Here is a 12,249-nt window from a genome sequence, read left to right as displayed (position 1 = left end):
ATATGCCACAGCCACTGCATAGCCATTGTACTATGAACTTACAGGAGCCATGGATACTTGTACAAGACCTGTATAAGGTCAAGCCACCATGACTGGTACACATTCCAGCAAGTAGCACTAACTGGATTAGGTGGGTTACCAAAATGAAAAGAAAAGGAAAAGAAAGAGGAGGACCTGAAAACAAGAGGGGGATGTGTGTTGGGGACTGCTCAGGGCCATGGTGGCCAGGAGCTGGGTATGGGTATTATCAGATACATCGAACAAATGCATGAAATTGTCAACAAATATGTTATTTTTATTTATTTTTATGTGTGTGTTTTGCCTAAATGAATGTCTGTTGGATCACATAAGCATCTGGTGGCCATAGAAATCAAAAGAGAGCATCAAATATGGGTGCTGGGAAACAAACCTGGGACCTCTGGAAAAATAGCCCATGTCATGCTCTAAATGACAGGGACATCTCTTCAGCCCCAATAACAACTTAAAAAAAAAAGGTTCCAAAAAACCAAAAAGGATGTCAAGAATCTATTGAGAGAGAACTTGAGAACTTTAAATGGAAAATCAACCTATTCCTAATTGGCTGTTTTTAGAATAACATTTTTAGAATGACTCCAACTGTATTCATCTTTCAGGATGCACGGAAATGTCTAAGCTGTAAATGAACTTGTATCAATGATATGTCGTTCTACAAGATTTCTCTGTGTCTGCTTTACCTCTTCTGTCTCTAATAGGAAGTGGAAAACAGAAGTGATTCGGCTTCCTTCTCGGAGTATGAGCAGATCATTCAGATTTGCCACTAACTCATAAACCCACATGAAATCCATCTAGTCAATGAATAAATATTTATTGCAGGCTAAGCATTATTCTAGGCACTGGGGATACAGCAATAAAATCAAAGCAAATGGAGTTCTTTCCCTTTGGAGATCCGGTGTAGGAAAAAAAAACAGGCAATAAACCAATAAATAAGAAAAATATCTACTAATAGAGATATAGAGAAAATAAAACAAGGCATGGAGACAGGTTGTAGAGGTAATTAACTACAGTTGAAGGTGGCATTGGGGCAAATATGTCAAGGAAGTAAGAGCAAACCAAGTACATATCTATGGAATAACATTGTAGACAGGGAAAATAGTATGAATAGAATGTGTTAAGTCCCTGGTACAGGAACAGGCTTTTGATATTTGCATAAACATAACAGTGCAAGAGAGATTTAAGCTTTACCTGTCTTTGTAGAGAGCATAAACTCATTCACAAGTCCTGAGAGAACCCACACTACTGTGCTTAACTTGGGTTAATGGTAGCTATATGGACATGAACATTGCGATTTCTGGTCCATCTCACCATGTAGTTGAATTTAACATATTCAGGTGAGTATACAAGTTACATATAGTTCCCATATGGTAGTACAGAAAGCTGGGATGAGAGATCAGACATCCATTTGACCATCAGTATGCATATTAAAATAGCCATGCAGATTAGTGGCTCACTCAGTTGACTAAATGATTGAAGACCTAAATGACTGAAGGCTCAATCAAGTTAAATCTGTCCCCAGCAGTCACATCACAGAGAATACATTGGGTAAACCCAGACTGAAATCTCCAAGAGATAAAACATTAGCCTACTGATAAACTGCTGCTGACGCCTAGCAAACCAACCACAGCTTGTATTTCTTCCAAAGAAAAACAACGTTTGAAAATCTGCAGAGAGAGAGAAAGACAGACAGAGAGATACACAGAGACAGAGAGACACACAGAAAAAGACAGAGAGAGGGAGAGAAGAAGAGACAGAGAAGTGGGGGAGGGATACATATGCACAGGAGAGAAAGAGAGACAGACACAGAGAGAGGAAACCAAAGGTGTTAAAAATGTTTGTCATACACTTTTTCAAAATCTCTCCCAACTCACTGCAAAGGGGGTGCATACCTGTCCTAAGAAAAACATTAAAGCACGAGTTTAAACACAGGCACGTGCTAGTGTGGTAATTTTATCATTGGGTGTAGCTATAAGGTACACCAGATCTCATTAAAAGTGGCATGGTCGGTCCCAAAGAGGTGAGCTCATAATTAGAACTTACAGGCACACCTTTAGTTCTTAGACTCTTACAACAATAGCAGCAAGTGACATAGTTTTTTCATACGCACTACATCTGAAACTGCAAAAGCTTTACTCTGACCCAGTGTTGTTAACCCGCCTGTTGGTTCATACCGAGAGCAAACGGCTTTGGACACCTATGTTTCGGTTGTGCTCAGAGGAGGTATGAAAACTCTCAGGTGTGATTCATCTCCAGTAAACCTCCTTTTCCAGTTAGAAAACAAAGTTATTGATTGCCAAAGACCAAATCTTTCCGTTTAAGAAAAAATGGTTTGTTATTTGCTATGACCCTTTCTATAAATTCTCCAGCTCTGTCATTTTAAAATATAATTTTATAACTTAGATTCAAGAACTCTGTGTGTCAAGAGGCTGACTGCAATCACAAGGGCCAGCATTCTTTTATCACACAAGTAGGGCTAATCTTGGCCTTCTCTGGTTTAATTAAAGGCACAGAATGAAAGCCATTTAAAAAAAAAAGCCAAAGCACAATATCTTCTGTCTAGAATTAAAAGATTCCTTCTCTTCTTACCCCTCATATTTAAAAAAAAAAAAAAGTTTAAAGATCTCTTTATATACAAAAACAGTGGGGGGAGGGGAAATGCCTCATGTTTGATTACAAGATATTCCAATTAGCTGGAAAGTTATTGAAGCTGAGAGATTCTCATGAGTTTGGGTCATGATTGTGCACTCCTGAGATTCCAACTCTTGGGAGGCAGAGGCCAGAGGATCTTAGCAAGTTTCAGTATGGCCATCTTACAGTTGAGGAGTCATAGACTTGGATGAGCAGTGACTTGCCTGAGGCCATTTAACTCATAATGAAATGGTTTTTTAGCCTTTAAAACCTCTGAATAATTCAAAACACTATACAAATGGTGAAGACAGCTGGACAGCCGTTCTTCAAGGTCCCCAGATACATTCCAGTTGATCCGAACTGGAAGCAAAAAAGAAAGTCCACCTTCATTCCAGTATCAGGTCTTGTAGGTACTTGAGAACTTTGATGTCGTCCCTAAAGACACATTCCAAAATAATTGTTCATGTCAATGAATCCCCATGGTATGAAGCAGCTGAGCCCACAAACTTCTGGAGTCCTGAGTCCTAGGACATATAAAATCCCTCTAAACTTTAGAATCTAAAGGAACTTATACTGGGGCTCCCTATGGTGCCTTCTGGAAAACATCTATGTCTTTCATACATGGCAAGAATGACCTCATTCCCTTCCTCAGAGGAAGCTCCCTGGAATGCATCCTTACCACCCTGACAAATACTAACACAACCCTTTTTGTTCACAGTATCATGACTAGCACTATATAGACACAATTTCAGATATCCATCTACAAAGGACAACAAGTGGCCCAACTGTAAGAAGTTGAAACTTAAATGATTTGACTATAACAGGCTACTAAACAGATAACTCTTCATAGCATTTTGTGTGTGTGTGTGTGTGTGTGTGTGTGCATATAGGTATGTATGTATACATATATATGTGTATGTATTTTTTTTACATAAAGTGACCTTACTTCCTCTCACATTCTTCTTGGTGTGGGAGGGCTATCTAGTTCTGAAATCATGTTGTGACTATTAATAATACTGAGTTCCCATGACAGGGAATGAGGAAAGAAGCCCTGGGAGTGCTTTGGGGCCATTCCATGAGTCAATGTGATTAAAAATGGTCAGAAATCATTAAAAAATATGTCCACAACTTTCTAAACTAACAGGAAAACACTATTTAGGAGCTAAGTGGCTCATTTCATGAGTGAAAAAAGTGTTTTCATCATTTTTCAAATAGTTAAGTACTATACTCTAACCTACCCCCACCCCAAACACCAACTTAGCCAAAGAGAAGGTTTTTCTATCCTTTCTTCTCTGTCTAAAACATCTTTGGCTATCACATCACATGACTGAAATGTGCTGGCAAGTGAAAAAGGGGCAGGGCTCATCCAGGAGCCTGCAAATTGACTTTCCAAGGCTGAATGAATGATCCTTTTGATTGCTCTACTCTAACTTCCCCAATCAAGTCAATAAATGTATCAAGCTTGAGTTTGGGTCAAGCCACACAGACTTTATCCTGCCATAGAAGTTTCTGTCATTCATTCCAGAGTCTCAAGATGATCATGACGTTAGATCCAGACACTCTAAAATAGTTGGCATTGGTGGCCCAGTAGAGGTCCAAAGTGGCCGGCTGAAGATGAGGCTGTCCTTTCCTATCCAGAGCAGTGATGGTGAGCAGGTAGACGGGTACCAGCCGGCGGGCTTCTGGATAGGGGTCCCTGTCAGGGGCGGTATGCTGCAAAGTCTCTGGCAGGGGCGTAGGGCTGGTAAGGCTTGCGAGTGAGCCCAGGCCTCCGGGGAGTCATGTTCATGTAGTCACTTTGAAGGAGTCTGTTCCTTCTACTATTTGTCTAGGGGGAAAAAATGAAAAAAGAAAAAGGTCAATATGGAAGGACTTAGAGGAGGTATTATTGGAGGGGTTCTAAGACTTTAGGGATAATTACGCAGATCATCAGCTGTCAAATGACCCCGAGGAGCCTTTTTGTGCACCTTGGACTAGGATAATGACTAATCAAAGCCTGACTACCAACAGCTCTACTAAAACTCTAAAGGAAATTGTTTTATAGAAATGCATCCTTTATTCTCAATGTTGTCATCTAATCCGAAGCCCGAGAACGTGTTTTAGAACATATTCACTATTGATATGTAAACGCAATAGAAAGCCTTTAGTCTTTGGCTAGATTAAACACTCCCACTTTAACCATTCATTAAGTAAGCTATTTTTCTGTAGTTAAACAACAACAACAAGACAAAAAAAATAAACAAACAAACCACCAAATTCTACCAGGAGCAGAGAAAGAGGAATGATACTAAGCCTGGAACTAGAGGTAAAATCACTTTGCATCTTGGCCGTGTTTTTTATGACTGTGGTCTAGGGCATCATTGCTAGATCAACGTGATGGTAGTGTTTGCATAGTTGTCAAAAGCTTAAAGCCATGTGGATTGCAGGGTCGGGATTCTCTGCTATTAAAACACAAAGCCTTCTTCTAAGCAGACAAGTCAGATGTGATAAGTATAAAAAATAGGTGTGAGGGACCGGTGTTCCTGGATTGATAATGAGTGGTTGAGGACAGCCTTGGCCTCCTTTTCACAGCTACATGCCAAGGCCTCAAAGTAAACAAAGACTGCTGGGAATACTATCCAGGCAAGCAGTTTTCAGTACGGAGGCTAGCTTTTAGGGTCTCCTTTGCCAACCCTTGCCTGTGGATCCTCCAGTGAAACCATAGCTTAAAGAAAGGCCTCAGTAAGAAGGGTGTTGTAACTTTGAGGTTCTCCAAGCTACACACAAAGATAAAGAAAATCTGTTACAATCAGCTCCCATGCTTACCCCAACACTATTATCAGACAGTGGGTTTAGCTGATTCTTAACCAATGGGATGGAAATAGCTGGGGATCAAGTCCAAAACCTATGGTGTTCATGTGCACTCTCACAATGTATATGCATAAAACACCCACCCCTTGTGTCTGTGTATCTGTGTCCCTCACCAACCAATGCCCATTAAAGATGCATGACTTCAAGGCCACTCTACCCTTTGCCTTTCCTCCTACCTCTGCCTTGTTTCCTAGACAAAGTAGCCACACACAGGGCACACATAAGCAATGTACTAAAATGGTCAAGAATGCAGATTTAAAGGCAGATATGCTACCTAAATACACATTACCTACACATTGTGGTACATACTGGCAAAAAGCATGTTAAAAACAAAACAAAAACAAACAAACCAAAACAACGCTCCTCTAACCTAGAAAAGGGAGCGAGAATAAAAAAAAAAAAAATGAAAGGTCGCAGTCTATGGCAACCTGACCAAGAAAAGCCTTTCCTTTACTCAAATGCCAACATCAGGTCAAGCACAGAGACAGAAACCCACACAGCCTGGAACTACCTACAGTAGCACAGCATGGATTCTCAGGAGGCTCTGGAACCCAGTTAACTTTCACCTAGGGCACATTGCTGGCCAGAAAAAAATAGGATCCCAGAAAGTGGTTAAGTCCTCAGGATCCCTAAATGCCCAGCTCACCAAGATGTTTCCTGACCAAATAGCAGGAAAGGAAGAGCTCATGGTAAAGGCACTACATTGTTCTGTGAGATGCAAGTTATTCTTATACCCCCACTTGGTCAGAGAGTACAAAGACCTGGGTCTGAGGTCCAAATAAGTGGCATTTTTGTTAGATAACCTGGTTTGACTCCCAAAAGCCACACAAGTAGAGCACTAAGGCTGTATAGTCACAGTGAGCATGTGAGATAAGTCAAGAGCAGTTTTCCCAAGGCAGAGAAGACGAATCTTACCAGAAATTGGGGGGGCTGCCAAAGGAAAGCACGAAACTTATCTGATGCATGACTTGAAAGGTGAATTGTTTTAACTCATTGAAAGTGAGAAGCTGCTTTGGGGTGATTTCAGTCACTCAGTACATTGGTGCCTCATCTTAGAAGCTGACTTCCTTGATATCTATTTATCATAAGTGTTAAAGTGGTGCCTGTGGGATCACTGAAAGCCAAAGCAGTTTCCAGAAGTCCTTCCCACGAAGCTAGTAAATTCCTTTGACCTAGGTCAATATATGACAAGGGAGCCCCTTCTTGGAAGGGTACCCAGAGGTCTATTGCACCTGGTCTTTAGATTAGGAAATTCAAGTTCTTGGTTAGAGACTTGGAAAGGAAGAAAGTCAGTAGTTGAGGATTAGAAAAACCAAGTCAAACCTAAGGATTCTAAAGTCATTGGAGGCCCCTGTAGAGCAAGAAGATAGCAAGAGTGCAGACTCCAAAGTCCAGAACGATGGGCGTTCTCAACTAATATCAGAGCCAGAAGTTGGGCAATAGTTTCTATACTAAAGCCTCTGTCACCATACCCAGATTGGACAACTTTTGGAATTCTCAAGATGAAACAATTCCCATGAATAAACTAACACTGTTCTCCACTGTGTAAAAGTTATAGATTAGTCAAAAGGTAGCTTGACAAATGTCCGCCTGCCCCATGGCCTGTGAACTACAGGAATGTGTGGGGAATAATAGAATAGAGAGGCAACTTTGGCTAAGCAAATAAACAATTTAAATCTCTTGTGGGAAGATACAACTTGATGACTTAGAACTAGAGCTGCCCTGTCCCCTCTCCAATGCTATAGTAAATAAGATGGCATCACATGGAATGAGTTCTAGAAATCCCTGACCATAAGTTGTCTCTTTAAATATTTGGATTATGCCTTAAAATGGGTATCATATCTCAAACAGGCTTAGTTAGGTCCTTATTTGCTTTGTATGGTGGTTACCTATTAGCAGCACAATAAGCGTTCACTAAGTCCTAAGTGTACTTCATAGTAGATGGGTGAAGAATAGCAAGAAAAGGGGTCTTTTTGTCTTGTGCAGCATACATTTCTCATTGAAGAACTTACCTGTATATTCACCCAACTTCTGGGAAAAAAATCAGAGTCATGCAGAATCAATACATAAGGCATTCTCTTCCTCATACACAAAGGGGTTTCTAAGAAAAGGATCCTTGTTAAGGTGGTACCACCTTAACAGTGAATGTGTTCATCAAAATGTGTTCAACAAGCATAAGGAAGATAGCTTAGCAGTTAACAGCACTGGCCTCTCTTCCAGGGAACGGGGTTCAATTCCCAGCACCTACATGGTAGCTCACAAATATCTGTAACTTCAGTTTCAGAAAAGCTGATGCCCTCTTCTGGCTTCCAATGGGTGCCAGACATATAAATGGTGCACAGACATGCAGGCAGGCAAAACACTTACTCACACAAATTAAAATTCAAAAATCTTTAAATATGTTCAAAAGTCAGACATGGTGCTATACATCTATAAGCCCTCAAGAGGATGAAGCAGGAGGATTGACATGAGTCAAGGTCAGTTTGGATTGCATAGTAACTTCCAGATGAATCTGGTCCACATGGTGAGACGTTGTCTCAGGAAAAAAAAAATCAAACCAACACAAAATGTTTAAGCTTGAATCAAAAATTCAACATTGAGGAAGATGAGAAAATATCTATTAAACTTATGCAGAAACATCTATAGAGACAAGTAATCTCTATTCAGTGGGGAGAGCTCTGAACAGTCCCTCTCCCCTTACAGTCTCATAATGACAGCATCCAAGTTGACCTCACACAGTGCAACTGCTTCAGAAGAGACAGAAAATAGGACTGACATAAACAGACCTGCTTTCTTCTGGTTTGAATGCACAATTTCATCAGCCTACTTTCTCCTGATTTTTTACCCCAAGCCAAAGCATGGGCTTCAGTTGCCTAATCCTGATGAGATTTAGATTTTATACTTTATGTATGCATCTAAGCTGCTTGATATGCAATTATTATGTTAGAAAATTAAGAATAAGAAAAGCTAATTCTCTGTAATTTCCCACCGTAATCTTCCCATTTCATTCCAATTCTGCCTGGCTACTTGGTGCCTTCTGGAAAACAGAACTCACATCAGATCATTACTATGTATAAGTTGGACAGACTGAAAAGCATCATCTGCTTTAATGTAGAAAAGATACAGGCCAGAGTCTTAATATAGTCAGAGGGCAGGTGCAGAGAAGTTACATAAAAGCAATGTTGCTCCTCTTACCCAGATAACACAAAGAGCCACTGTCACTAGCAAGCCATAACAAAACAGGACTCCAGCAACCACGACCAGTGCCCAAAACAGCTTAGGAGATGATTGAGTATGACAAAGATGTTTCTCTGAAAAACACAACATGTGGGTTAAAGGACACAGAAACAGCAGTTGAGTACATTTCTGTCCTGTACATCAGAGGAGAATTTGAAAGTACTAAAACATGCAAAATACCACCAGCTTAGATGATCGAGTCTTGCTCTTTGGGACTTACTCAACCCCACCACTGATCATACTTGGTCAGTATACAAGGCTACGGTTACAAACACTGCTTTGTAGTGCTACACGGGTGGCAGTCACTGGGTCTTGTTAGCACTGCATAATGCTAATGGCGACTTTCAGTGACTTTAACCTGACCCCTAGCTCCTTCCCCACCCCACCCCCGACCCCTGTCAGGTATATAGATAATTTATCTATACACTAAACTCTTTGAATAAGTGAAATGATACAAATGTTTTCAACCCCTAAGAAAAATCATCAGCTTAATATGGCGGTCAGAAATCTAGCCTGGAAAAAAGTGAAAAGATAAATATCTGGCTCCAACTCCAACAGATTATCCGATAGCGAATGAGTCAGGTTATTTATTTGGTATGAGGAAGGGGATGGGGAAACTCCACGCAGTCCTATTAAATCTCGTGGGAGAGTATAACTAAGCAGAATCCTTCACAGTTCATCGAGATGTATAGACTTTGAGTCCGATGAATTGGGATACATGAATTTTTTTTTATTTCCAAGTTCTTTCTAATAAAGTTGTAATAAAATACATAAATAAAGAGAATATCAACAACTCTCTGGTCCATGAAGCTTTAATCCTGGCTACACATTAGAATTATCTCACAGAGTGTGAGATCATTATCTAACTGCCCTTCCTCAAGCCATGTTGGTGAAGTCAGAAACTTAAAGTTGAGCACAGACATTTTTCCAGTTACATACTTAGGGTTTACAAATATAAACAGGGCTGAAAGCTGCCAAGTACAGAATCCCTGACTTCTTTTCTAGTTCTCCTAAATCTATATGTATGCATACACACAATATACTAGCCTAAAGTAATGTATCATTTATATGGAAAAGTGTTTTACTCTTACCTTCCAAAATAGTGTATCTTTTTATCCTCTGACTCAATCCAATTAAAATATCTTGCCTGAGAATTACTGATATTAGAAATCTTAATTTGTGCATTAATTGCCTCTGTTTTTGCCAGAACATGAAAGATACTGTCATGTTAATATAATAATTCTTTTTTTGTTTGATATTTAAGTTTTCTTAAGTACACCTTTGTTATGGCATAAGAGAAAATGCATTTATTGAAATTGTGCTAAAATTGAATGTAAAATGGAGGATATATTTTCTTATCTATCATTCTCATATACATAAAAATCTATCCACCCTCTCTCAGTTTTTATGTTAATGCCAATAACGATATTTGAGTTTGAGAACCCTATTAGTTTTCTTCCCAGTGTTTACACAGAACATAATCTCAACGTAAACATAAGTACTTATTGCTGCTGATTCATGAGTGCTGCTTAATTATATTGAGTTTGGGGCTATTAAAAAGTTGGATAATTTACCCAAGATCTCAAATTGCATGCCCCTACATTTCTAGACCAGCATCCTTTATATGTTTTGGAAAATGGAAAGAAACTTAGTAATGGAAGAACATGGATCACAAAAAAAAAAAAAAAAAAAAAAGAATTAATTTAGTATCCAACCCATTCTTCCTGAGTCCTGACCTGTCAGACTATGTTTCATTGTAGAGGACTCTGTGCTCAATTTCATACTTGATCCAAAAGGTCAAAAGAAAAATCTCATAGTTTCTATTCCCATAGACTCATCCCTCGTCCTTCAGTGAGGAAAGATAAAGGCATTCCAAATAAGCTGGAATCATTGCTGGAGTAAAAGGAAACAGGTTTACGAGATTTGCCTTCGAGTCTCAGATCACGTGCGAGCGCCCCAGCTTCACTTATCCCAACCCTGCCTTCAGCATTGCGCAATCGTCCTTTAGGTTACAGTAGTACAGTGGTGTGTTACCTTTTATGTGAATAATAGTTCCATTGCTCCTCTCATTGTCTAGGTAAGGCGGAGGATACATGAACTCAATTTTGCAGAAGTAAATATCTGTGTGATTAACATGCAGATTCCAGAGACGGAACGTCACTGTTTCATTGTCGAAATCCCCGTCGCAGTTGAACTCCGCATTCGAGCGAAACTGGGGCTGATAGGTAAAATTCCCATTCCCGACACAGACTTCCACGTCGCTGTTCACACCCTTGTACAGGGATGCCCGGAATTCCTTTGCGAGAAGGTTGTAGGAATACCTGCAGCTGAGGCTGACCTCGTTGCTATCTACCACAAGCAGGGGCGACTGCTTTACCAAAATCTTGTTTTCTGAAGGGAAAAAAACATTTAGTTAGGAACATAAGAATAATAATTCCATTGCCCTGAAATCAAAGTGAATTAATTAGCCAACTGAACAGATCTCCAACAAAGTTAGTCCCTTGGCAGAAAAAGATATATTAATAGCTCTTCTTGGAATGATGACTACACTGAAAGTTCTCAAGTTTATATTTCAGTGATGCTTGCATCCTTTTCTGAATGGGAAGACAGGAGCATGCTTCCACCTGGACGGCAAAATGTGAGCTGCTGTGAGCATTGAGTACCCCAGCTAGTCACTAGAATTTTTTTAGTCCAGTTGAGATTCCTATGATGTTGACAGGCCTTGGGTTGACTTCCTGAATAAGTGATCAGCTTGGAGGTCTCTTGAAAACCTGACACAGATGTCCAAGTGATTTTTTTTTCAACTCTGCAACAGATTTTTGTAAAAGTATTTCAAAGTTTCAAAACATTCTGACTTTACTTATTGACCAAACCAAGAGCAGTCAATAAAGGGGTAAAGAAAGAGGCACCACGTTTGTAGCCCCAAGGGCTGGCTTAAATTACTCTTCCAGAGCAGATTCAGATAAGAGCCTCCCAAGAACGTTGCATGATTATTCTCTCAAAGCAAGAAGAGTTCTATCTTTATGCAACAATCAAAGCTCTGGATACCATCTAATTCAATTTCTCCCCTTAAAGGCAAAGAAAATAAAACTACACACTCAGTTCCTTTGGGGGAGGGGAGACAAAGCTCATACTGTTTCCAATGCACCCCCATTTCCAGAACACAGAAATACAGAAGTACAGTGTGTGTGTGTGTGCATGTGTGTGTGTGTGTGTGTGTGTGAGAGAGAGAGAGAGAGAGAGAGAGAGAGAGAGAGAGAGAGAGAGAGAACATGCATGCAAATGAAGGTCAGAGGTCAAGTTGTAGGATTGGTTCTTTCCCTCCACCCACAGATCAGGTTTGGTAACAGGTGCCTACCATGTCTTTGACTCTCTATTTTTTTTTCCAAACAAACAAAACAAAACAGAAACAAAAACCGGGATTCACTGGCTGTCTACTACATAGACCAGGCTGGCCTATAACTCACTAATTCATCTGCCTTTGCCTCCTGAGTGTTGGGA

The 12,249-nt window shown here is 40.0% G+C and overlaps 1 protein-coding gene across 1 annotated transcript in view; it reads right to left on the bottom strand.

Annotated features, from left to right (window-relative positions):
• Positions 1-823: 823 nt before the first annotated feature.
• Positions 824-12,249, bottom strand: part of Cd28 (CD28 molecule) — a 28,015-nt gene continuing 16,589 nt past the window's right edge. The window contains exons 2-4 of the mRNA XM_021171822.2: positions 10,783-11,139; positions 8,707-8,822; positions 824-4,489 (exon numbers count right to left, since the gene is read on the bottom strand). Of these exons, the coding sequence (XP_021027481.1) occupies positions 4,361-4,489; positions 8,707-8,822; positions 10,783-11,139 (602 nt within the window). The 3' untranslated portion in view covers positions 824-4,360. The remainder of the gene's footprint in view (positions 4,490-8,706; positions 8,823-10,782; positions 11,140-12,249) is intronic.

Source organism: Mus caroli, chromosome 1, assembly GCF_900094665.2.
Source record: "Mus caroli chromosome 1, CAROLI_EIJ_v1.1, whole genome shotgun sequence".
NCBI classification, from domain to species: domain Eukaryota; kingdom Metazoa; phylum Chordata; class Mammalia; order Rodentia; family Muridae; genus Mus; species Mus caroli.
Note: the sequence above shows the minus strand (reverse complement) of the source record. Positions and strands in the feature narration are given on the sequence as shown.